Genomic DNA, 25589 nt, shown 5'->3' with positions numbered 1-25589 from the left:
TTTAAAAGTAGTCTATGTACTGCAGTTGGGTAAATCTCTTGCTGTCTATAAGGTTGAGTTTGTTTAGACATCCGGGCAAAATCCACCGATAATAGGGATAATATTCCGCTGGTTTTACGTGTTATCGGCATTTCCCTAAATGGTATGTTACGTCACAAATGGGGGCAGGTGATGGGAGAGAATTTGGTTTTAATACTGAAGAAACTGAGAGTTAATAAATGCTCGCAGTTCACGCAATTTCGTGCAGACCGGACGATCTGATAAAGTAAATAGTACAGTACTAATTAAAGCTAATGCACTACATCAGTATCATATGTGTTTATAAAACCCCACAACAACATTATTTTTTAATAAAATTATAGTGCATGTTAGCGTGGACTAGATGAGACAACCTACTGAGGAAATAGAAATAAGAAATGGGTACAAAATTTTTGTTGTAAACTCTGAAGGGAAGAGACCACTCAGAACACCTAGGAGTAGATTATATTTAAATGGATCTTTAGGAAATAGGATGATAGAAAATTGACTGGGTTTTTCTGGCTGATACAGGGGCGGTTTCAAGCTCTTGTGAACACGGTAATGAACCTTCGGATATTATCACAGATGAGGATTTTCTTGTCTAGCTGAACGTATTATCAGTTTTTCGAGGACTCTGATCCACAGAGTTAGTTATAGAGAAACGAAGTCAAGAAACACTGCAGAAATGACAATCATGTTTACTTCATCTTTTAATATAGGCCCAAAATTTATGGTAGGCATACTGAAATTTATTACGCACTCTTTATTCGCGACTGAAATAAACCGATGAATAAGGAATTACCATGCCCAGCTCTAAGCACAGTAAATTCTTCGATGAGGTAAAGATGGTTGTCTCTTGGGTTGTAACACTGTATATTCTGGCAAAAGTTTACAAACATTTCAGAGGTATTTGCTGCCTCCATCATCAGGGCGTCGTTGCAAACTAGAAGACAGCCATATTTGTACTCGCCGCTGTGAGAACCTAAAATTCTACGATGAGACGTCTTTCCGTTAAATATCTGTCATCTGGCAGAATTTCTAACCAACGAATTTATGGTTTTCTTCTGTCCCTCCACCAAATACCGCGTCCACTTCCGTCCGAGTCTTTTATTCACTAAAATCCAAGAATAAATAAAATGTGCCATTTCCCACAGCTTTGGTTCAATTTAAAAAAAATCAGTCTGGAATCTGAGGTAAAAAATTTGTTCTTTCCAAAATATTTCGGTTTCCTTCTGCCATTGTTTGATCCTTCAGCAACTTCTGGTTGCGTGATGTATCGGACCAGCTGGATAGGTACCTCCGAAGCGACACATGGCAGGAGCCAATGGAGAAATTGGTGTATCGGTAACGAAGAGGTTTAGAATAGGTATTGCAAACAGTTATGTTACCGACTCAGTAGAAGCTAGTGATACATGCTTCTCCTGGGCTACTGCAACATGCCAAACTAATTCCTGAATTATGATAATCGTAAGGGCAAAGGCTTGGATGAAGCGAAGGAGAAACAGATATTTAATAACGAGAAGGCGTTCATAAAGAGGTTAGCAATGAGGTTATTAAACTGGTTAGCTATTAGGAGTAGTAGTGGAAGGGGGGGGTGTATGCTGTAGGTTGAGCGCTTCGCGTGAAAGCGTCAGTTGACTTGAAGAGTCCGTCAGAAGAAGGTGCGTGATGCTCTAAGGCTTTGTGCAGATGTGGTGAACTACAATGACCGCCATGCTCCATGTGATTCTATTAATGTTTTTCGTGTTTTCGACACTGAGAACAGGTAAATGCTTGTTTTGCTTTATATTTATATTAGAATATATATATGTACTTTTATTTGTCTCGGTTGCGCATGTTAGAAGCTCCTGGCCTTCGAGTGATGGAAGCCCCGCCTCTTTTAAGAAAATAAATGTGAGTCAACAAGTATGGTAGTATGCGGAAACTAGGAGCGGCGAGATGTGACGTGATGTCATTTTAAACGTACAGGACATTTAATTTGTATTCGTATGTTATTATGAAGGTTCAAAATTTTAGGAACAACTGGAATTGATTGAAATGCTCATGGACGCTGCTCTGTGGAGTTACGTATTATTTTAGAAAGTATATTATTATTATTATTATTATTAATTTAATTTAATTATTATCCCATCTATTCACCACTTTATGGGGTATGTACTTCTATGTACCAGAGATAAACCTTGCCTCTGAGGTACATAGTGCAGCAGCTATTTCCGAAATACATTTTGTTTTTAATGTGTTTTTCATATATTATATAGTTTTATTGTGAGTGATGACTATATATTTTACAACAGCGTTTTTCGAATGATGTATGAAGATCATAAAATGACAGTTTTCTGCAGTTCCCTGATGTAGTGTTCGCCCGGGATGTTGGCCAAATATTTTCTGAGTCACCTGGAGACAGTTCCTGTTGCCCCTATAATTATTGGGATTACTTTTGCGTTCACTTTCCACATTCGCTGTATTTCAAGATCTTCTCCGCTTCCTTCTTAATTACATCTCTGTCAGTTGGTATTGCTATATCAATTAAGAGGCAAGTTCCATCAACATTTTTTGTCCGTATCTGTTTTTAATATTCAGATAAAGTGCATCGTTAGCCAGCCTCAGCCAGAAAGAATATCGCGGCGAGCTTAAGCCATAATTAGTTGGCTAACAGCGCCTGGCTGACGGGATCTGGCTAATGCTGCAATAAATATATCTGATGGGTTCTCCTGTGTTCCAGTGTGTGGAATGCCACTGACCACGAAATTAAGACAGAAGACTTTTTATTCTTCGTTTTTCAAAGTGTCAACCCGGCCAACACGGTTAACATGAACGCTCTGCACCTGCGATTTGTACAATACTTATCTTACAGTTTGTTCTAATCGCATTTGTTTGTTCTCCGCGTCAGAATGACATGCGATTCCCAGTGGATTTTCCGTTTCGCAGTTACAGTGCTAAGGATGCTAGACCTTGTATTTATTTTCACAAGAGGCTGTGAATGTAATTATTATAAGAGCAAATCATTTTAAAGCTTGTCATACCCGATTCGTTGCCAAACTTAAGGACTATTAAGAATCCAAGTTTTCCTGGTTCATCACTTTTTCTCTCAGAGTGTATTTCTCTAGTTCCAACTTTCTGATAAATGAAAAGTTTTATCTGCAGCCAAGTAGCACTCCATGAGACTAAATTAGGCAAGTGAAGGCTCGGCTCCAAGAAATTTTAACCTCGGAATATCATTCAGACTACACGGCGCTACAACACAGAAGACAGTCTTCTTCGTACTCACCGCCGTGAACACCTCAAGTCCTACACATTTCTTTTTGTTCAGCCCCTTCCTTGTTGGACAACTGTTATGTACTATAATCGCTCTTTAAGGTGAAGTACAGCTTCTTAATTATTCAGTAGTTTATCAGCAGACTTATAAGAAGACCGGTTTGATCATTGGCTTGTGTTGCGTTCCTCTAGTTGACAAACCGTGAGTGGTTCGTCACATTCACACTTCAGGTATGCGACTTACTTCACCTATGAATCTTACGTGGTATGACTACAAGGAAGGAGGGGGGACTTCTGTTCTCAGTACAGAAACATCAAGGAAGACTTTCATAGTCCTGCTGAGTCATACATCGGCACACTTTACTTTTTAATCTGACAATGAAATACCGTGAACAAGGCTGAAATTTATACGTTAGACTTAAAAAGTAACAAGTGATTCAGTTCTGTGCACTGATCTGTCACCAATAATTAGGTCCTTTGTTACCTGCGTCTTCTGGTTGGGGATAGAAATGACGATTCCAGGTAGCCCGTAAGGGAGTTGATTTCCAGCTTTGGGGCTGGGAAGGCGGTAATGACGTTTCGCAGTAAAGAAGCAGCGTGATGCGAAATGTTGGGACTACGTCGTTCCTTCCTCAACTTAACCAGAGTGAATCTTCCTTGTAGCGAATGGTACATTTCATTGGTTAGTTCCAGCGCAAGCAGGAAGATAACACCGTTGTTTCTTCAAATGAACATCGAAGTACGCAAACTGAAACCCTTCATAGCAGCCAGTAGCAAACAAAAAGGCAATCATCTAATTTTGACAACAACAAAAATTGATGGTCCCTACAGTGCCGATGGAAAGTGAGAGCGATGATTTTAAAAATTGACCTGTTGACCGATAAAATTATTCACGTAAATGTGATAGTTCGACCTTGTTTTTGTTCTCTGCAGATGCGACTGAATTGTTTTCTACAGCACCAAGTCGACAACGGCTACACACGCAGTCTCTTGTTTACCAGATATTGTCTATTTTCCCCCGGGGTTAAAGTCAGTCGCATTATGAAAAGACCTCTCACTATTTGTAGGGTGGAAATCCTTTGGGTTTTGTCTCTACGTCTCTTACACACGTCCACTGATGTCGTTTTATGGTTATCTTAGCTTCATACGTTATTTGCAATTAAAAAGTATATCCCGGTCAAGGCGAATGGTTGTATGGCGAGAAATGGAACTTTTCATTGAACAAAAGTTACTGTTGTACGATCTTACCATTCTGTTTATTAGTAGGACACTTTAGCGTCCTTACTGGCTAGATAACAGAATGTTACTCTAAAAGCCCAAGGTAAGAGCCACTTGTGAGATTAAGCTCAGGTTGGAGAATAATATTAAAATGAATAGGATTTGAGTTTCTCACGACGAGGAGTACGGTGTTGGCCGTCTTCCGGATTGTAGCGCCGTGTAGTCTGGTAAAAGGTTTATTAACGTTTCAGAGTTCCTTACTGCCTCCATTATCAGGACGACGCCTGTATGACAGAACTCAGACGACAGCTATCATCTTAACATGAAAATGGAATTAGGATGTGAAGGTATGGACGGTATTCACCTGGGTTGGAATGCGATTCACTGGCGGGCTCTTGTGAACATGTAATGGTCTAGTCTAGTCTAATAGAGATATTTCTTAGCCAGGTGAACAACCGTCATCTAATTCGTACTTACTGCTTGTACTGGGTTCTGATTGCGGTGGTAGATACGAGAGTTTGTAAGAACTGATGTGGAGCTTCGTTAGTGTGGTTAGAGTATTCGTGCCTGAGCGATGTGATCTAGGAGGTAATGCACAGTGTTATTTCATAGTAAGAACTTTTGTATTCTTCTACTTTTGTTAGAATGATTAAACTAAGGAATTTGAAAAGGATTGGACACGTAGTGCAAGAAGAGAGAAATCCAAGCGTGAGGCTTGAAGAAAAGTGTTGATGAGACGAAAATATGTTAAGAGAATGTGAATTCGGGATTTCCATTTCCGTCTTTGACATCTAGCGAGCTTTTACAAACGCGCTGGTTCTTTCGGATGCTGGAATCTAGGGTTGGGGATGTCCCAATAGGTGACATTGTATGAGGGTGTTGAATTCAGTTCATTATAACCATTGATACCCGCATCTTCGTAATGAACTAAGCAATGATATTTTGATTCTGAGGTAGTGTAGTGAATGCTGGTAGAATTTCAGCACAGTTGCGCCTACTGCAATACATCTTATATCCTCGAGTTTAGTTTACAAGATATAAATATTATGTAATATCAGCGGAATATACCTTGGCAAACACCGACGATTCATGAAGACGGTATTTGTAAATATCGTATAAGCTACAGAGATGCGTTATCTCATTTCAAGAACGCGTTTTCAGAGAGACAGCATTCAACTTGTTTGTCTTTAGCAACGGAGTCTTATGTGGATCGCATCTAAGCGTTGATGATGAGAACTGAACTAAGTCTGAAGATGATTTACACGTGCATCCTCTATCTTGGTTTTTATTCTATATTCTTGTATGAGAAATAAATATCTGCATTTATATCGCCCTACCGAGCGTCGATGTCTAGTGGACTCGGGTTAAATTATCTGCCTCTAGGTCCTAAGGAGTTATTTTGTGTCTTTCGTTATTCCTTCCCGAAGAATTCCAGGTAATCTCTTAAATTTACTATAAACAATTTCCTTCCAGATGTTTTCCAATTTGTTATTCGCACTCATTCTACCAATCGATGCTAATAATTTATATAGTTGGGAAAACGCCATGGAGTAAAGTAGGAAACATACAGCATGTGGATTTAAACTACATGAGAATAATTGTTAATCATGCCTAATGACTTATGTAATTGCTGTAGCAGCCGTCTTTGAAATAAATGTTTCATTAATTTAATAATAAAATTAAATCATATAGGCCAGTGGTTTACCGTTGAGCATTACGGTACTTCACGCTATTTGTAAATTTGTTAAGCATTTTATAAAATAAATAGTAGATTCAATAAGAAGGCTTAAAATGGCATAGAGTGATCAAATCAAGGAGGATGAGCTTGACCAGGTATGTAGTGCAGGGGAGGACAATATTAAAAAGGATGTTAAATACAATTTGAGGACGTGGGTTCAGGATTGAGACCAGTCGCGGTAAAAAGCTTTCTGGCTCCTTAAAAGGCCAAGAAATTCTTGACTAGCTGAATGGCTATTCATTTCTAAAGAAGGGTTCTGCTTTATTCAATTAATTAGCTTTTCAAAACAGCACGCAGTAGCAATTTGTGCTTCTCAGTCACTTGAAGGAAGGCGTTACTAAAGAATTAAGGAAGTGTAACTTTCAAGATATTGTTTTTTCTGGTGGCATTTATATGCAAAATTAAAGACTGCCATAAATATTTTTGTGAAAAGCTTAAAAATGCATGCAAATGTCGGCTCATTTATAAAATAAATAAAAAATAGAAAAGTCGTGTGCTTCCAGGATATGAGTTGTTTGTTTAGATTCATCGCAGCTAAGTTTTTAAATTACTTCTTAATATTATGTTCTTCTTGTGGAAGGAGATGCCAGCGTCGTAACCTCGTACTCGTTTCCTCAAATACGGGATATGGTGATAGACTTGTGCCATGTCTGCGACCCTACAGAGAACGGCCTCTTGTCCGGATCTCATCTCCCTGGTCCCGGTCAACTTCCTGTCTTCTAATCAGTCCAGGCTCGTTAGAAATGAACACTACAGAAACGGTTTATAGTTCACAGGCAACATTCAGCAAACCAATAGAATAATTAGAGGGAAGTGAGGCAGAAAAGTGAGAATGTCGAAAGAAATCAATTAAAGTAGATTATAAAGAAGTAGGATGTAAAGTTGTAGATTGAATCCATCTGGCTGAAGGCAGCGTTCAGTGGCGGGCTCTTGTGAACACGGCGAAGAACCTTCTGGTTCTGTAAAAGGCGACAAATTTGACAAACTAGTACGATCTTTTGAAGTTTGAAATTAGATTCCTCTGGATCCCCCTTTGGACCGTCTTACCTTAGACTGCTTAACTCAGAATTCAGTCCTATCATACATAACATATAAAATATGTAAAATACTTAGTTTTTATTGTTTACTTATTGCGATTATCATCTGCTGAAGTTGGATGATTATGATATATGCTGCTTTAATCCTTTAGAGCACACTTATAACTATTAAAATTAGCATTTAACAGCCTTAACATTCGGTAACTCTACCTAAACCTTTGAGCATTTATTTACTCAACAACATAATCAAGAAAATTCCAAACAAGTTCACCAAAATAACTAACGTAAAATTAAACCAATTAACTGAGATTAAAACTATCATAAACTGATTTGTTGTAATCATTTTCTCTGCATTGGTATAGAGCATCTAGTTGTTTCGAACCAAATTTAAAAAAATAAAAATAAATCGAAGTCTTAAATTAATTGTCGCATATAATTACTGTTAGAAGACAAAGATTGCGTACGTTTCTCCGTCTTTACCAATTCAGAATGATTTCTACTGTTACTACCACACCGCCAATTAGTATTACAGAATGCAAACACGATAAGCTACTATGGAAAAATGTAGATATGAGATTGCCACTGTCGTGCTTTGCTAAGAGGAAGGTCGGGAACAGACAAAAGCAAAGGGTTGTCTGTCCTCTTGTTATGAACCCAGTGAACCCCAGTTTCTGTCAAAAGCCGTTATCAGCCGCATTTTAGAGCAGGAAGGATGCAGGGAAGGGCCTGGTTAGGTTCCGGTTATTTGTAGTATTATCAACAAGAAATACAACACAGTGTTTCTAATATAGACTACAATTTGCTTTCTAGCCATTGACTACCTGAATAATTTCTTCGGGAATAAAGCGGCCGGGGCATGAAGCTGATCATTTACCTTCATCTAGTTACGAGGTCAAGCATGCGTGGTGCTATACCTCCAGTTCGTTTATGTTTTCATGGTTTGATATTTAATTAAGCTCAGAGATTTCCCTCATATGTGCTACAAGCCCTGAGCGTCTCAGTACGCATGTCACTTATTTTAACATTGAGTGTTCTGAATTTTATCCACAGATTACATTGATGGGTTTTGTGTGATTTTCAGAATGAACAGCAATTATTTCCTAAACATTATCAACCAACTGAAACACTGTGTATACATTTCCAATACAATTAAGCCTGTGAAGCCGACGGTCGTCTAGATATTTTTAAGCATTCAGAACTTACCTCAAACAAAAATCAACAGCATTACAACATTACCCAACGTTTTAGAGATAAGTTGTTTGATGATATTTAGGGAAATAATCACTGTTTATTCTGAAAATCTTACGAAACCCATAAATACGCAATGTGGAAAAATGCTGTTATTAATTGTTAATAATGCAGGTGGTACATGTAGTTACGACTGAACTTCAAAGGGCTAAGTAGAGGAAGTGCTTAAATTCGAACCGCTTACTCTGTGAATAAAATAGCAGATTATCAGATTTTCAAAATCTTGTAAATTCGGACTGCTATAGTTTACCATGCTGTGAATCTAAAACAAGGGCGTGTATGATTTCAAATGAATTAAATTATGTAAACAGTTCCTATTAAAACGTGCCCTGTCTTGACTTGTCAACAAAATACAGTATCTTCTATCCTTTCTGCTGTTATTTAAATAATAATTTGGTTTGAAGTAGATGAGAAATACTTTCGTGTTATCTATTCGTGGAACACTGTAGAGTTCCCTATCAAGCCGGATGCTTAATTTGTGTAGCTCGTCTGAAAATAGCAAACCAATCTGGTTTGAATTAATTACAGATGCCTTTCATCTATGATGCTGATGGAAATAAGTACAGAAATGAGACCTTGCAGAATTCTTGGACAAAGGGATAGGTATTCCGCACAGGAAGCCTTCTCCAACACAGTTATGTGTAGTACGTATCTCGTGTGGTCTCATACGAAGTATTGCGGAACAATTATTGCACTCCTTCTTAATATTCATGAGGTCCACAGTCGAATCTAGGGCACGAGACCGCCTATCCTCATTGAAGAATGTTTTAAGGACTGAGGTGTCTGGCTGAAATTCGAACCGGGTAGCGTTTTGGTTTCAACCATGCTGTCTGAACCTTCTTAAGCCCAGCGGTAATTTTTAGCTACCTCGATACCACCCATTGGGGGTACACGGTGACGTCATAGCCCGACAGTCATGACCCGTCTGTATCGCTTTGCATTCCTCAGTAAACCAGTCAGTCAACAAGGTTCCTGTAACGAGATGACGTCATTTCGTTCTTCATTGCCAAGTGTTTCATGGCAATTGTCATGGGGGTCCCAGAACGTAATTTGAATGGTACATGCATTAATGGAATGCATACAGAAACGATTAGGTGGAGAATCCGAACGGAAAACACCACTTGGAAGATCTAGGCGTTGACGAGAAGATAATATTAGAGTGGATGTTCAAATCGTATGGCGTGAGGATGTGGCTTGCAGTCAGGTGGCTTTGTACAGGGTCCAGTTGGGGTCTTTTGTGAACACGATATTGAACCTTTGGTTTCCATGAAAGGCGGGGGGGGGGGGGGAATCTTTTGACCAGCTTCTCAAGAAGCAATCTGCTTCGTGAAGTTAAGTGCAGACGTTATGAGCCTGTCGAATTGGTAAGGACTTGGAAGCAACCAGTTTCAAGGTACCGGCATTCACCTCCTGAGACTGAAAAAGAAATAACGAAAATATCCAGTTGGTAACTCGGTATCTCCGGAATAAAGTCTAGAACGTTACCACATCTCCAGAGTGCTCGATAAACCGCTCTTCGTATCCGTGTGGATTCTGGTTTTTATTTGAGGTCGACACTCTTTAGAGCTCCATCCACCCCCCCCCCCCCAAAAAAAAAGTTTTGTAATACATTTTAGGATAAATACTTCTTGAGTACTTGCACATACATTATGAATGCCCACTGCCTGCCTGCGGTGAAATTGATACTGAAGTCAGCTACAAAACGACCCGGCCATCATCAACATTTGGGAACGTGACAGTTACCGTTGTAGAGGGAGCTTCACGTTCTAACCGCTTTATTACCGTGAAAAAAATCCTTAAGAGGCAATGTATAAAAGAATTTTCTCTGCTCCATGCCGTGATGATGTGTGGAATGGAGGTAAATTTTTCTCGTATTCTTAGCCTCACCACTAAGAGAAAGTGAATGGTTAGCTTCAGGCTCCAGTCGCTTGAAAGCCATTGAAATTCTCCGTGCACATTTGATGGCCGCCAGAGCCAGTCTGGTTGTGGAGGCGAAGAGAAATATCCCTGTCCCTGCCCGGAATCGAACCCCAGTCGTTCAGCCCGTAGGTATTGAGTACAGCAAATAATAATTATTGACGGATTTTTAAATTTATATCCGATTGAAGCGAAGGAATATGGTGACAGTAACAGTAAGTAAACACTTCTAGGAAGAAGCATACTGCGTTTTGAAGATTGTCAAAGCCGGAAATAAGTCAGTATCTAGTTTATTTACGTCAGTATAGGCCTGCCACATACTTCCTTCCGACTGTGGAGTTGTTTACTCTTTATCTTTTTAGGAATGGTGGTGCGAAAAATTTCATGCTGTAAAATATTTTGATTCTCCAGCATACGATTGATTGGCGAATCAAAACGTAACAGCAGGAGTAGTGACGTTCATTCGGTAGCAAACGTCACGACGTAGGGCCACTGTTTCTGCTTTGTAATTGGGAGGTCCCGGGTTCGAATGTTGATCCGAAAACTTCAGCTGTTCTTCAAAATCGATTATGACTGCTTGTTTAGAATCATCCTATTATTCAATGCTGTATAGCCAATGCAGTTGATAAAGCACTTCTTTCGTTCTTGTTATGTTGAACATGGATACAAACTTTTGTCATATTCTGTACCTCTCTTTGATGTATCTTGCAGCAATGTATCTACAGTATGAATGAAAATGAAATTGTTTCAAGGAGTAATGAAAATAAATGTCCTCTGAACATTCTCTACGATATATGACCAATCCAATTGCTGTGGCTTATAATTTTTATTGTCACGGTATATGCCAATGTAATATTGGACCGAGAAATAGAGAATTTCATCGAGTTAGAGTTGATGATGAGAAAATTTACTCTGAAGAGCCAGAGACCCACTGTAGAGATGTCAAAAGGAAAGAAATCATTTAATTTACCACTTATTGCAGTTGCATTATTTGTTCATCTTGTTGAACATATTAGTTTATGTACATTTATACATACAAACACATATAGGGTGATTCAAGAATAGTATATTGACAAAGTGTACAGTTCTTGACCTGAATTGATAGATGTGTCCATGTCTATCCTTTGATAGACGTTTGAAGGCCAGGCTAGTTCAGACTAAATTAAAATATGTTAAGATTTCTGTCTTCGAGGTTGTTGTGCTGTGTAGCCTGGTTGATGTTAACCAACATTTCGCCCTGATGATGGAGGCAGTATGACCTCTGAAACGTTGGTTAACATCGACCAGACCACACAGCACAACAAACTCGAAGACAGAAATCTTCATACTCACTGCTGTGAAAACCTCAAATCTTACGAAAATATATTGGTTTAATTGTAAGGCTGTGAAATATGACAAAAAGACAAGACAGAAATCAAAAGCTGAAAAGTAATGAAAGGTGCATTACTGGGTATGACTGGTGCTGTGTTTTTGAATTTGGTATATTGTATGAAGAGGTTAGCATTCATACTTAATATTCAGGAGGTCCTGGGTTTAATTCTCAACCTGATGGCCATTTATCATGACTCAGGTTTTTTGTGGTGCTCTTCTGCCTTGGGGCAAATGCTAAAATAGACCATGGCTGCTTCCTTTCACATAATCCATATTCAGCATTCACAGTTGTTCAGATGATACATTACTTTCAAATAAAGGCAGAAATTTGTAGGTGTAACTGGTCCAAAGAGAGCAGAAAGAAATACCTACTAGTTTATGGCATGTTCTTATCTTCTGAGATTATTTAACAATGAGGTAGATACTGTGGAATAATCATGAATCTTGAATCAGGAGGGATGTGGCATGAAGCATTTTTAATATATTTTAAAGTACTATACCAGCACTTTCCTGAAAGAAAACCATAAGAAGTCTCAGTCAAGGTAGCTGGATACTGGCCAAGATTCACACTGGTTTTCGCCAAAGTTTGAGCCAGATGCGTACGTCCAGTGTCAGCTTGTCCGGTGCCAACTCTCAACTGTTCCAACCATGCAAATTCACATCTCTTGTCCACAACATAACATTATTATTGCAGATAATTCTTCATAAAATATTATTAGTATGTTCAAATCAAGAAGGATGAGATGAGCAAGGCATGTAGTGTGCATGGGGAGAGGAGATATGCATACATCTTGGTTGGAAATCTGGAACGGAAGAGACCACTTGGAATACCTGGACATAGATGGGAGGATAATATTAAAATTAATCTTAGGGAAATGGGCTGGGAGGGTGGTGAATTTCTTGACTAGATAAGCACAATTTTAAAAGAAAAGCAGAATATTGTCTATTGTTATGAGTCTTATTGGTCATGTATGACTGTCATTTTACTTCAAGGATAAAAGGAACCGCTGTATAAACACTTTCATCTGTAATATCTCTTATACAGAAAATATGAAAAACATTACAGTTTAAAAAATAATAAGACCTCCATTTTATTAGTACAGACAACCATTTTGGATATATATTAGTCATGTGCAATTTACAAGCATCTACTGTGAACTTCGCTGGCGCAGTGGCCATGTGGTCTGAGGCTTGGTTCTCATGTGCCTGGCCGCTGCGACCGTGGGTTTGAGTCCCACTCAAGGCATGACTGTTTGTCCTCATCTCCTCTTCCAGTCTGGTGGGTAAAGACTGGCCACGGAAGGCAAGGCAAAACCACCATGGTACTTTCGCAAGAAAACCCCGACGGATCACAATGGTCAAGCTGACCATAGATGATAAAAAAAACTATGAACTTCACAAACGTAATTAATTAATTACTCTTATATGTTCACAGGTTTTCAGTCTGTGGTTGAAATCAAGCCACCCCGGTTGATTTCAGAATTCTCAGGCTCCAAAGAAGTCAATTCTGGTAAAGATTTTGAGTTGGTTTGTGAATGTGATAAACCTGTGCATTGGTTTTATCCTCAGCTTACCATGGATACTGAAGAGGTATAGTGTGAATTGCTAAGTTAGATACTTCTGCAATTACAAACATAGAACTTGCATTGCAATGCAATATTTTCAAATTTGGTATCTACATATTTGTTTGAGGAGAAAGGTGTACATGTTTATAAAATGGGTCCTTTGTAAACATTTATTCTTTTATTGTCTTTAAGTTAATTTAGTGCAGATACAAATCATGGCATTCTTATTTCATATCATATTACTCTTGTGGCAAAGATGAGTGTTCATAACCTAAAGTAACCTACAAATTTTTTGGTAATCAAATACAGATGGAGACACTGTGTTCTTTATATTACACTAAACATTGTAGGCCCAAGGAAGGAAGAAGTAAATATGTTTGAAGCAATGGTTTTGCAAATTTTAAAGTTTTTCAGGTAAGAGCTGTAGATTTCAGTTAAATTTATATTTTATATTATACACAAATTCTTTGTATTGTAAACCTTGATGGAAGTTTGATTTAATCTTAGTGTAATGTAAGGTTACATTAAGCCAGTGTGAATGAACCCAAATTCATCAGAGAAATCTTTTCATTTAATCTCAGTATTTTATTTGTTTGAAATCTTTTCAGTAGCTAGATATGTGCATGACTGATAGACATAACCTCCCTGTTAAGACACATTCGAAATATACAAGGTAGGTACTATTAACATCTTGACAATAACTTGAAATTATTTTTTGTTTGTAGGATGAATCTTATGGCCTCATGTCAATGATCAACATTACCAACACCATAACAAATACTGGAGAATACCGCTCTGTGTTGAAAGTGACAAATTCCTATTTCTTAGATACTGGATACTACTACTGTATTGTAAATGGAACCACAGACTTCCATAATGCTCTGGAAAATGTAACACGTGTATATGTATATATCAAAGGTAAGCAAAGATTAACATTTCACATTTTTCCCAATTATGGGTAGAAAAATGTTAGAAAGTGTTATGTTTTATGATCTGCAATAACCATTTACTGTTTAATAATATTCATGGTGATAAAAGCGATACTACAGTATAGACTATTCAAATCAGTATACTGTTTTATCACACTTACATTTGTATATCTTATACTGTAACAGTTATATAGATAGGCCTAGATAGTGCTTTTACTCCCAAGGATTGTTGGATTGGGTTACTTGTCAAAATCTGTTCATTATACATTTTAGCATGTATCACAATATACAACATACACGGCAGAGATTGGTGGACAAAACGTTACCTGCCTCGAATATAAGATGGTAAAATCTAAATTTCTTGTATGATTTTACAGTGAGGTTTTACTTGAAAGGAAAGTAACAATATGATTACATCAATGATTGTAACAGAATGTGTTGTTTTAGCCATCAGGCTTAGAGACAGCTGTAAATTTATGTTGCTATTTTTCAGATTTGATAAATTTGTTGGTGAGAAATGAGAGTTTCATAATACAGGCTGTTCAGCAACACCAACCGGCAGTTATCCCATGCCGACCCACATCCTTAGATGTAAATGTCACCTTGTGGAAGGACAATACTCAGGTTTGTTTATGCGCATCACAGTAAATTCAGAATACATTGTAGTGGTTAACACTCCTGCTTCTTATTCAGGAGATTCTGTGTTACATTCTTGACACAGGGAATTGGCTGTTATGACTGAAGTTTCTTGTGGCTTTTCTTTATCCCTTCAGGCAAAGGTGAGGTAATACATTAAAACAGACCACTGCTGTTTCCACATCTTTACAAATTCATCATCCTGTCATTTGGAATTTGCATACAGTTGACACAGAGTAGTTAAAATGACACACACATGGTATGAATGTCACTTATATTTAACTTTACCCACGTGTAAAATTGGCTTTATTGTGAAAATTCATCAGCACCAGGATAAAGGAATACAAGTTCAAAAATTATAACTGAAATATGATAGTTACTTTAAGGCCTATATTTCATATTACTCACAATTTAGCAAAACTACAGTTCAACCTAAAGTTCATGTCTAAATTATATAATCATACTTATATAAATCTTTTAAAAAATCAGTAATTCTGCAGATGGATCTCTACTGGGTTCTTGCGTCACGTTGTCTGGTAGAAGTTTATGGCGCAACAACCTTAGAAGACAGCCATTTTCAGACTCAATGCTGCGAAAACCTCAAATCCAACTTAATCAATAATCCTGATTTGTGAGGACTCTGAAAATTTATTTGAAGACTTCTTTGGTTTTGGGATGATGACATCACTGCACTTAGTGTCAGTCTGCCACTGTCATAGTATGTGGCATAAGTTAAGTCTGGTTGTTTTAGATTCAGGTTCTTGTGTCAGCATTGGAGCAGTAGTCATGGCTATGACAAGTGTCAGGTACTGACATCATGTTGAATCGTGTCCTGAGTCTTAAGTTCACTTGATATGGAATCATGTGTTGATGTGAGGATGATTGGCCTTTGATACTCAGTGCCATGTCAGTTTGCCAGCATCATGTCATGTATGGCATCCTGATGCTTGTCTTTGCTTTCTTCAGTATAATGTATCGTATGTCACTATATAGAATAAAAATCAGAAATAAAAACTGGGTTCAAATATTATTATAATTTGTTATGTTGATGGTTTATTAATGTTAATTTGTTTGACATGGCTGTGTTAGGTTAGTGGGGGCTATGGCATGCAGGAACTTGCTCCATACACAAAATTTGCAGGGATATTAAAAATATTGTCTCATAAAACTTGCTGGAGTCCAAAACAATATGATTCAGAAGTATTTTATGATTAGTGTATATGTGTGTATGTGTGTTTTCTTATGAAGAAAGGTTAATTATGCATGTCCATATCTCAAGATTCATTTAGGTATCCATGAAGAAGGTGTTATGAATGTGACATATGATCCTACTGTTGGTTTCACTCTGGACCCGATCAACATCATGCACATTGGTATCTATGAGTGTAGAGGCAAACTGTGGGAGGAACATCAGGAACTACATTGTCACTTAGATATTTTGAGTATGTATAATTATGTTTAATAGAATGAAGGCTTGCAATTTAGATTTGGCATTTGGTCTTGAGAAGGATTATTTGTCCTTTGTTCAAGAATTTGGTAAAGTCACATATGCAGTGTTTTGAAGAAAAATTCATTTCTAAACACTAGTATACATTTTCAAACATATTTACTTATACTGGTAACAAACAAATTTTGCCATAAATACCTTTCCATTTAACTTAATGCCAAATTTAAATTGAGGATAAATAGTGTAATTAGATTCTTAAAATAATGCATGTGACTATGTGTTGTTATTTCAGATCACAGAAGTGAATCATGATGTTAATTTTGATCCCAGTGTTGGTTTCACTATTACTCTGCATAAAATAACTGATAGTGGTGATTTTATTTGCAAAGCTGTTCAAGGTACCATAGAACAGGAGGTGATTTATTATATCATCGTAAATCGTAAGTCTAAGACTCGTCAAGAGTGTAAATTTTCTGCTCAGCAGTAACTTGGTGGCTTGGATCATCTGTTTTGTGCAGCTGGCTCTGGGGTGGTTGAAATATTCATAAGACTTTCCAGCAAAATATAACATACCAGAGGCAATTCAGAAGACAAAGGAAAAGAAAACATTTCAAAATTAAATTAGCACACATGTTCCAACATATGTTATGGCAATACACTGATCTCTTCATTGTTAAATCTAAATACTACATAATGTGATAACATTGTGACTACATCACCGTCAGTTGGTTAAATCTGATAACATATTATATGAGTTTACTGACTTGAAGATGCTTATTTATATACTGTATTTTTATGCTTCTGATGTGAAGTTTCTGCTTCTTTTGATACAGGAGCAGATTTTTTTTGCTTTTATAATATCCTGGCTAAAAAATAATTCATCTTAAATTGGACCATTTTGCTACAGAGCCTACTTCTTTGAATATCCATTCATGTGTATCATTCATTAATGGCAAATACATTTTATTTAAAGTTTCTTATAGCATTTTTGTTCACAAATTAGGAAATACAAAATAATAACTCACTTTAATATTCTGTACACCAGCATTTAACTTGTTCATAAATGAGATGTTTGGTATAATAATCATGATTCTTAAACAGTTGCCAATTGAAGACTTTGGTACAAGAAAGGGATGGTGTTTTATATCATTGTTTCAAGCAGGATAAAGATGTTTTAAATGTTTGGTATTGTGTGTGTTATTAATTTATTTTTATTACTTTAACAGACATGTATAGACATTTTAAAGAACAGCACTTTAAATTAATTTTATTTATTTATCCAAGAAAAAGAGCATTAATGGAGATAGCCCCTTTTTTCTCTAAATTTACAAGATGCATCTTTCTCTTTCTTTTGGGGTTCACAAGTTGGATGCTTTGATCTAGTACTTGCTGGCAGGTCTATTGTAATATAATTGCTTGGGTTCCTTTTTCTCTAATACTACCCATCTGTGGTAATGGTGAATGGATTAATACAACTTATCTAACTTTAGCCATAATTTTTAACTGAATGGTTTGTAAAACATTGCTGTATCTGTGAAATGTGCATCTTGTTCTTAAATTAATTTTAATATAAGCCTATAATAATATGAGTTGTAGGTCTGATATGTTTATAAATGAAATAATCTGAAAAGTGCTCTATTTCTTACCTGATCACGCCTGAAGTTATGACATGAATGCATTAATACATGTGAGTATTAAGAATGATCTGTACATTTGGAGTTTTGTGTGCATATATGTATACAACTGTTCATACTTACATGTAAGCAGACAGACTTCTAGAGTCTTCAGAATAAACCTATTCAGAGACTTTAGGCATTGCATATAACTTTAAAAATGTAGTAGCTGTCTATAACATAAAATATTTATGTGGCATATTAAGTACGAACAGTACAATCATCAACCCGACTTGTGTAGTGTATCACACATGACAAACTCAGTATTTATATCACATGTGATAAAACCACAAACGCTGTTTGTTTTGATGTTTTACTGTGTAATGAAACTATACTAAAATGTCAAATCTAACATTAAATGCAGTATTTTGATTGTAAAGGTGTTGATCCATACTTATAATTTGTAGGCAGTCATTAAAACAGTAAAAATATAGGCTTAGCTCAATTCGGATAAAATCAATAAAAGTAAACATAATTAGAGAATGAAATTAAAGTAGGCAGTAAAATGTGTATGGGTTTTGATCCAGATTCTGTGTTAAACCTCATGGCAAATTGTTACAGGCCAGTCATGTATCCATTGAAAATAAATCCATGGGAAGTACTCTTGTTTAGTGTTGTTACAGTATGAAGCTGTGCGGGTCTGTGATGTGAATTCCATCTAGTGGTACTGGAACAAGTATCAGAATAGTATTTAAATATAAGGATATAAGTGGGGAGGGATTTTTGTTAATAGTTACTTACTCATATATTGTAGCCTTATGCTTAGTTGACTGTTGCTGTGCATTTAAATTTGGACGTGGAATGAAACAGTGCATTATTGTTTTTTACAAATATCTGTGTAAAATATTGGATGAGTTGGTTGGTGGGTGTGTGTATTTGTTTGGTGGTTCAGATATGCAGAAGAATGTGGCCTAAACAGTCTGTGCAAAATATATGGTGATAAAGAACTATTCTCTGCAGCTTTTGAAAAAATCATTAGTGTAGTAACAATACCTATTAGATTTATCCCATCAAAACTTATCAGACTGCTTGTACTGCATATGCTTAGAGAGCAGACAGACATTGTATGTAAATAAAGTACACCTTTTAAGGTCTCCCATAAGACAGTACTTGCCTCTTCTTATTCATTCTTACTCTTTGCATTGAATTTTAAATTAAACAAAGGAAGAATTGAAGATTTCTGTCTTCTGGGTTGTTGCGCTGTGTAGTCTGGTCAATGTTAACCAATGTTTCAGAGGTCATACTGCCTCCGTCATCAGTGTGATGAATATCCCTGATGACGGAGGCAGTATGGTTAACATCGACCAGACTACACAGTGCAACAACCCAGAAGACAGAAACCTTCATACTCACCACTGTGAAAACCTCAAATCTTACAAAGGAAGAATTATTTATATTAATATAAAAGTTCTTGTAGTGAAACTGTACCATATTATTACTATTGATTGACATCAATAATTGTGATTACTTTGTGCTAGCCCTCAGATCTACTTCCTATCATAGTGTGGGGATACACTGATGAAGTCATACTTAACCATGTTTTTTAATTATATTCAAGTATTGTATGGGAATTACGAGTTAAGATTTTTTGAAAAGTATTTTGTCCTGAATGTTATTTCTGTTTAGTTTTATGTTCATAGTTTTTGTCCCTTTAGTACATGAGATTCTTATAATATTTTATTTTAATTGCCCTCATCTCATTACTGCTATTCAGTTTCTCTTCCCCATAATCAGTAAGGCAAATAATAACAGCTGAGCTCACAAATGAATTTCTTCTCTATTGCAGAAGGTTCTAGCTTTATCCCAAAGCCTTCAATTAATGAGACATACTTGAACCCTGTTGTTGTTGGTGGAAAACTTTACCTTGAATGTGTAGCTCGAGCAACTCACGGCATTAAATTCACCATTCAGTGGCATCTACCAGAAACTGTAAAGGTTAGTTAATTGATTTTAGTTTTGTATGGTACTTTTCTCTCTCATATAAAATTTCATCTAACAAATCTGTAAACTCAGTCCTAAACCTGTAATGATTGATTTCACACTAGAATATCTCATTCATTCACATACAATGCACATAACAGTGACATTAGATGTTATTTGTCTGATAGGAAATATCATTACTCTGCAGATGCATCTTCAGTAGAAATGTTTCTGTATGCATGTATTAACTAATTAACTAATTTGATGTTTGTCACCTCTAATACTAAAACCCACCATTGAACACAATTCTGAGCCAATTTTATCCACCTCACACCCTTACAACCTATTTCTCTAAGATCCATTTGCATGGTTGCCATCCACCTCCTCCCAGAATTTTCCCACTTGACCACTTTCCATGCAATATACCCTCCATATGACTTACATGTGCAGCCCATTGTAACCTCTTAAATTTTACATCCAAAATAATACTTTCTCATCTGTGTAAGTCATGACATTTATTTTTATGTAATCTTCAACATTTCACACTCCATCCTGCTTAGGTTAAAATATTTTTTTTCTGAACTCAATTGCAGGAAAGGGGGTTAGGTTACACAACTATATAAAACTTATTAATATTATAGATTTGTTAATTTTCCTATACTTTATTTGTGTTTTTGTTCATTTTAGAGTGAACGTGCAGTTTACAATGGATCTGTTTCCTACGACTGTGGACAAGATGCAACCTATCACTGTTCAGTATATTCTCTTACAATTGAGAATGTGACACTCCATGATAGAGGAAATTATACATGCCAGGTGACTGACCATAATATGGTGACTAATAAGGAAACAAGATTTATAAAAATTCATGGTAAGTAATTACTTTATTTTTTTCAGTAATATTTCTGTTTTCACAAAACGTTAGATATAATACAGCCCTATGAGAGATTCTGAAAGTTAATATGAGGTACTGTCCAAATATGGGTATTTAATACCTGCTATGTTTTATTATACTGATTTAACTCCCACACACTTATTTATAGAATAGTTACACAATGCAGGAAAGTATACAGAGTACTGTAACAGCAATATTTTTGTTGACATTGGTCTTCTAGGTTGTAACACTGTTGAATTGTAGGTTGATAACCAACATTTTCAAGGAACATATTGTTATCTTTAAGACCGAAGTCCTACAACACCAACAATGACATTTTAACCACCCTTACAACCTTGTATCTCACACAGTGATATTTTTGTGTTGTCAGAATTCACATGTTCTGGTACAGAATATTGCTTTGATGCCAAAGTTCTCGCAGTTGTATGAATATTGGCTGATGCAATTATTTTCTAACTGTAAAACATTTAATATATTAAATTTATATATACAGTTTTAAGAAAAATGTTTATTTATGTATACAACTTTACATTTTTCAGAGGCTGGTCAGAGTTACATTAATTTGTCAATTGATGCACTGACTGTCAGAGTTAAAGCTGGCACGGAACATGTTCAATGGGTTGTAAATGTGGATGCATCACCGATGCCTAGTTACATATGGTTTGACAAATCACATGAAGAAATTAAGCCTCAAAATAGTGTAAAGTACAAAATTGAGGAACGTAAAGGAAGGACACAGATCACATTAATAATAAAGAAGATACAAATTTATGATGCAGGAACTTACGAATTCCGAGTTTATAATGACAAAGTAGAAAAGATGTTGAATCTTACACTCATTGTTACAGGTGAGTATAAAATTATATTCTTAGCTTGATTTTCATTCTTCAAGGAAAACTTAGGCTTAGAAGATCTGCATGCTGTCTGTGTGTTTATTTTTGTGCCTGTGTGTATCCCCCTTTCCAACTTTTGAGTCAAAGGACTGGTTTTAAAAAACACTTGGATGAATGTTATGCCCTTGGAGGCCACCCAATACTTGTACTTTCTAATTTCATACAAATTCCTGCACCATGTAGTCTCATAGAATTTTATGTCAGTCAATTTATGTGTGGCTACAAGGCACAGCAACGCAGAAGACAGTCATCTTCATACTCACCACCATAACCACCTGAAATCTCAAATTCCTGGAAATCGGACTTAAATTGTCCAGCCAATAGCCAATCACTGTACTGATTAAGCTGCTTTGGCTTATGCTATGGAACAGATACATTATTACAAACCATTTTCTTTTTGTGCTAGATTACAAGCTTTAATGTAACTGTTCCCATGTTAAATGCATATGATTGAAAACTATGAGGTATGTTTTGTCTTTGCAATGTTTTTGGACATTTGTTGCATGGTTTTCATTAGATGCCAATGAAGTCCAGTTTAGACAGCACTTGAAAAGATCTGTCTAAAATCATTACATTTCAAGGTATGATTATATTAAAACATATGGCTGCATATACTTGACTTGTGTAAATGGCAATGCTGCAAGGCGAGTTTGATGAACTTCCAGTCAGGCCTAAATATTGTAAATGCCTGTAGAAGCTGGCTTATGTTTATTTCAGATAAGCCTGCTGTTTCGTTGGAGAATAGTCAGTCATACCTGTATCAGTTGGGTATGACCTACAAGTTGAAGTGTAAAATTGTTGGTTTTCCACAGCCAGAAGTTAAGTGGTTTTTCAGTGAATGCGACTTAATAAATGACTGTGAAGAATTGACATTCAAAGAAATTCAGGTATGACATGCACTACAGATTTTTAAATTTTTTAACTGTTATACACAATAAACATAAAATCAAGAATACTGTTATGTCTTGCATTCTTCATCTGATATTTGACACCAGTCTCTTATTTCATTATTCATACATTTTCAGGTGACTCCCAACCCCGAGATAAGTGACCATACTTACAGTGATACATTGGAGTGGGCAGTTGACAGGCCAGGTCTCATCAAATGCTTTGCAAATAACTCAGAAGGTAACAGCAGTGAAACTCTGAGTTTATTTGTGACAGGTAAGTTGTATCTTTTTACAAAAATCTCAGTAATGTGAAATATTCTTCTTTTGGGTTTTGTCTATCATCTTATATTATAAAATTACACAATGTTTCAATGAACTGGATCTATCCCTGTCTTCAGGTGTGATGAAGGGGAAGGGCACCTACTCTGTGGGGTTAATTAGAATAAGCTAATCTCAATCACTGGACAACCTAAGTCAGAACAACAAGTGTATAAGCATCCAAGATCAGGTTATGTCAGTGGGAGATAATGATAAGATTAACAATAAAGATTTTAAGAAGGCGTATGAATTCAGCCCTCAAAATGTTGTGTGATTTTATGACAGAGTCCAGAAACCCAACAATGCAGACAAGTTAGTGAAACACACAGTAGTCACATATTAATACACATAGATGTATTCTATGTAGCCAGCTTCCTATTCCAGGATCTTTGATGTGTTTATCTTTGTCGTAACTTTGTAATGATGGTATTAATTTTTTCATCGCATTTTACTTGCAGATATCCCTGATGAAAAAGTTTTCAGCATATGGGGTAAACCTGAAAAAGTAGTTGTTGGAGATAATTTCACCCTCCACTGTGGGGCAAGTAAATATAATTTTACTGAACCCATTGTATGGTATGAGGAAAGAGATGGTTATGCTAGTGAACAGCCAGTTCGGAACAATTCAGGTAATTTATTATAAGAGTTAAAAATCTGTAAACCCTTTTGAGAGGGCAGTGCTTGAGGGCATGAGAAAAATAAGTGGAATAGTATTTGCATAATCTTTGATTTGCCAACATATTTCAGACAAAATTAAGTGTTGAGGGAGTGAAAGAAGGGATACTGAGGCACTGAAATATAAGTAGGAAAGGCTTTGTTCAAATGTGATCTGTAATGATATTCTTAAAATATACTTTGTAGGATGTATGCACAAGTTTTCTATACAAAGCAGCTGTCTTAATACCGGTATGCATGTTTTTCATTGCCATGTAAATGTTGTCAGTTAGTGATGGGTACTGTGAGAAAGAGTTGTTTTCGTTGGTGTAAAATTGACCGGTGACTGTGGACCCATGTTCAAGAAAGTTGTAGATGAAATCCTGAAAGTCCAGAAGATTGTCATCATATTTTCTGCAGGGACTTGTTTATCGTGGTATTTAAAATGCAACATTTCTGAAAACATTGCAATTCCCATTTTCAGGGCAAATGTCTGTAGGAGGGTAAAGGAGCTCTTATAAGGATATGGGTAGCAGCCTGTTCTTCTTCTCGTTCATTCTCATCACTCACTTCTGACTGCCCACTGCCAGATGTTTACAAGGGTTTCTCTACTATTATACAGATATTTACCCTGAAGATGGCAACTCTGCATTGTTTACCAAAACTTTGTAATACCTTCAACAGTTGACTTGGCTTGTCCCTGAAAGTCAAAAATATACAAGGTGGACATTACCCAGTCATCATCATGGAATACATTACCCTAAAGTAGTATTCCCATTTACAAATTTGTAATTGTTTCAGGATGTTCTGTGACCAGGAATAATACTGAATATTCATACAGGGTAAGCATGACCTGGAAAGATATTCCTGCGAAGAGTGATGCAAACTATATATGTTATGCAGCTAGGAAAGATGATATTAAGGATTCACTTATGGAATATATTCGTGTTTATGGCAAGTAGAATGTTGTAAAATCACATTCCTGGATGTATTTGCATGGAACATCACAGTCACATGTTTAATTTAACATGGAAGTCCCATTTTCAATATTCTGGTAGACATCATTGTGCACATAGCAAATGTAAAAGATATCCCATATTAGTAGACTTTTGTAATTTGTCGTATTTTAAAATATTATGCCTCTGCATGTCAGCTCATGAATTAACAGTTATTAAATGAAGAAGGTTGTAGTAAGATGGAGTTGGGTACACCACATGGGTTACATGAGAAATAAATACAAGATTTTACTGCAGAGACCTTTTTTTGGAGATGTTATTGAGGAAGACTGATGTTAATAACGATTGTCACTTAAATAACCTGCATTGATCTGGATTAAAGTGTGATTAGATGGCAAGCTTATTAGGAAGCAGTGGTGAAACCATTTGTGGCCTGCCCCTGAATGAAAGATGTTAAAGTTTAGATTTCAGTTTCATGTTAATACACTAGAGTTGGAATCCCTTAAATTCAAACCGCATGAGGAAGAGATCTTTTGTTGTGCAGATATCTGCTATTAATGTTTTGAAATATTGCTGCTGTACAAATGTTCACCAGTGTCACTCAGGTTGTGCTCCTAAGTATGGATGATCCAAAATCAATTGACATTTTGCCACACAGTTAAAAAAAAGTGGTTTGAAAAGTAAGCTGACATTAGTATTCAGGAGATATAAGTGATAGAATGGCGGTGGGATAAGACAGCTTATTGTAGCCAAAAAGTTCAAAATGCATCAGTGAATGATGCTTTAGATTGATTGAGATAAGTGAAAATTCTGAAGGGGCCTTAAGATGACTGAGTATTCGAAACATGTCATTTGAGTAAAATGTAAATTGTAGTGTTGCTTACTGAAATATAAATATTGTTATTGAGTTGTAGATAAAACATTTGATAATTTAGTCACCCTAATAGAAAGAAGTTACTGAACAAGAGGTCAGATGGATTTTACTACCAGAGAGTTAATTTAAATACTGGA

General features: G+C 36.3%; 1 protein-coding gene across 1 annotated transcript in view; it reads left to right on the top strand.

Moving 5' to 3' along the window:
* The first annotated feature begins 1646 nt into the window (after positions 1 to 1646).
* Positions 1647 to 25589, top strand: part of LOC110834298 (vascular endothelial growth factor receptor 2) — a 38806-nt gene continuing 14863 nt past the window's right edge. Inside the window, 12 exon segments of the mRNA XM_022073289.2 lie at positions 1647 to 1783; positions 13238 to 13392; positions 14093 to 14285; positions 14790 to 14920; positions 16672 to 16819; positions 19839 to 19987; positions 20660 to 20843; positions 21407 to 21715; positions 22478 to 22647; positions 22786 to 22924; positions 23427 to 23597; positions 24424 to 24576. Of these exon segments, the coding sequence (XP_021928981.2) occupies positions 1723 to 1783; positions 13238 to 13392; positions 14093 to 14285; positions 14790 to 14920; positions 16672 to 16819; positions 19839 to 19987; positions 20660 to 20843; positions 21407 to 21715; positions 22478 to 22647; positions 22786 to 22924; positions 23427 to 23597; positions 24424 to 24576 (1963 nt within the window). The 5' untranslated portion in view covers positions 1647 to 1722.

This window comes from Zootermopsis nevadensis, unplaced genomic scaffold, assembly GCF_977971745.1.
Source record: "Zootermopsis nevadensis isolate Lab colony 2312 unplaced genomic scaffold, Znev_1.0 Znev_ptg000022l, whole genome shotgun sequence".
Taxonomy (NCBI): domain Eukaryota; kingdom Metazoa; phylum Arthropoda; class Insecta; order Blattodea; family Termopsidae; genus Zootermopsis; species Zootermopsis nevadensis.
Note: the sequence above shows the minus strand (reverse complement) of the source record. Positions and strands in the feature narration are given on the sequence as shown.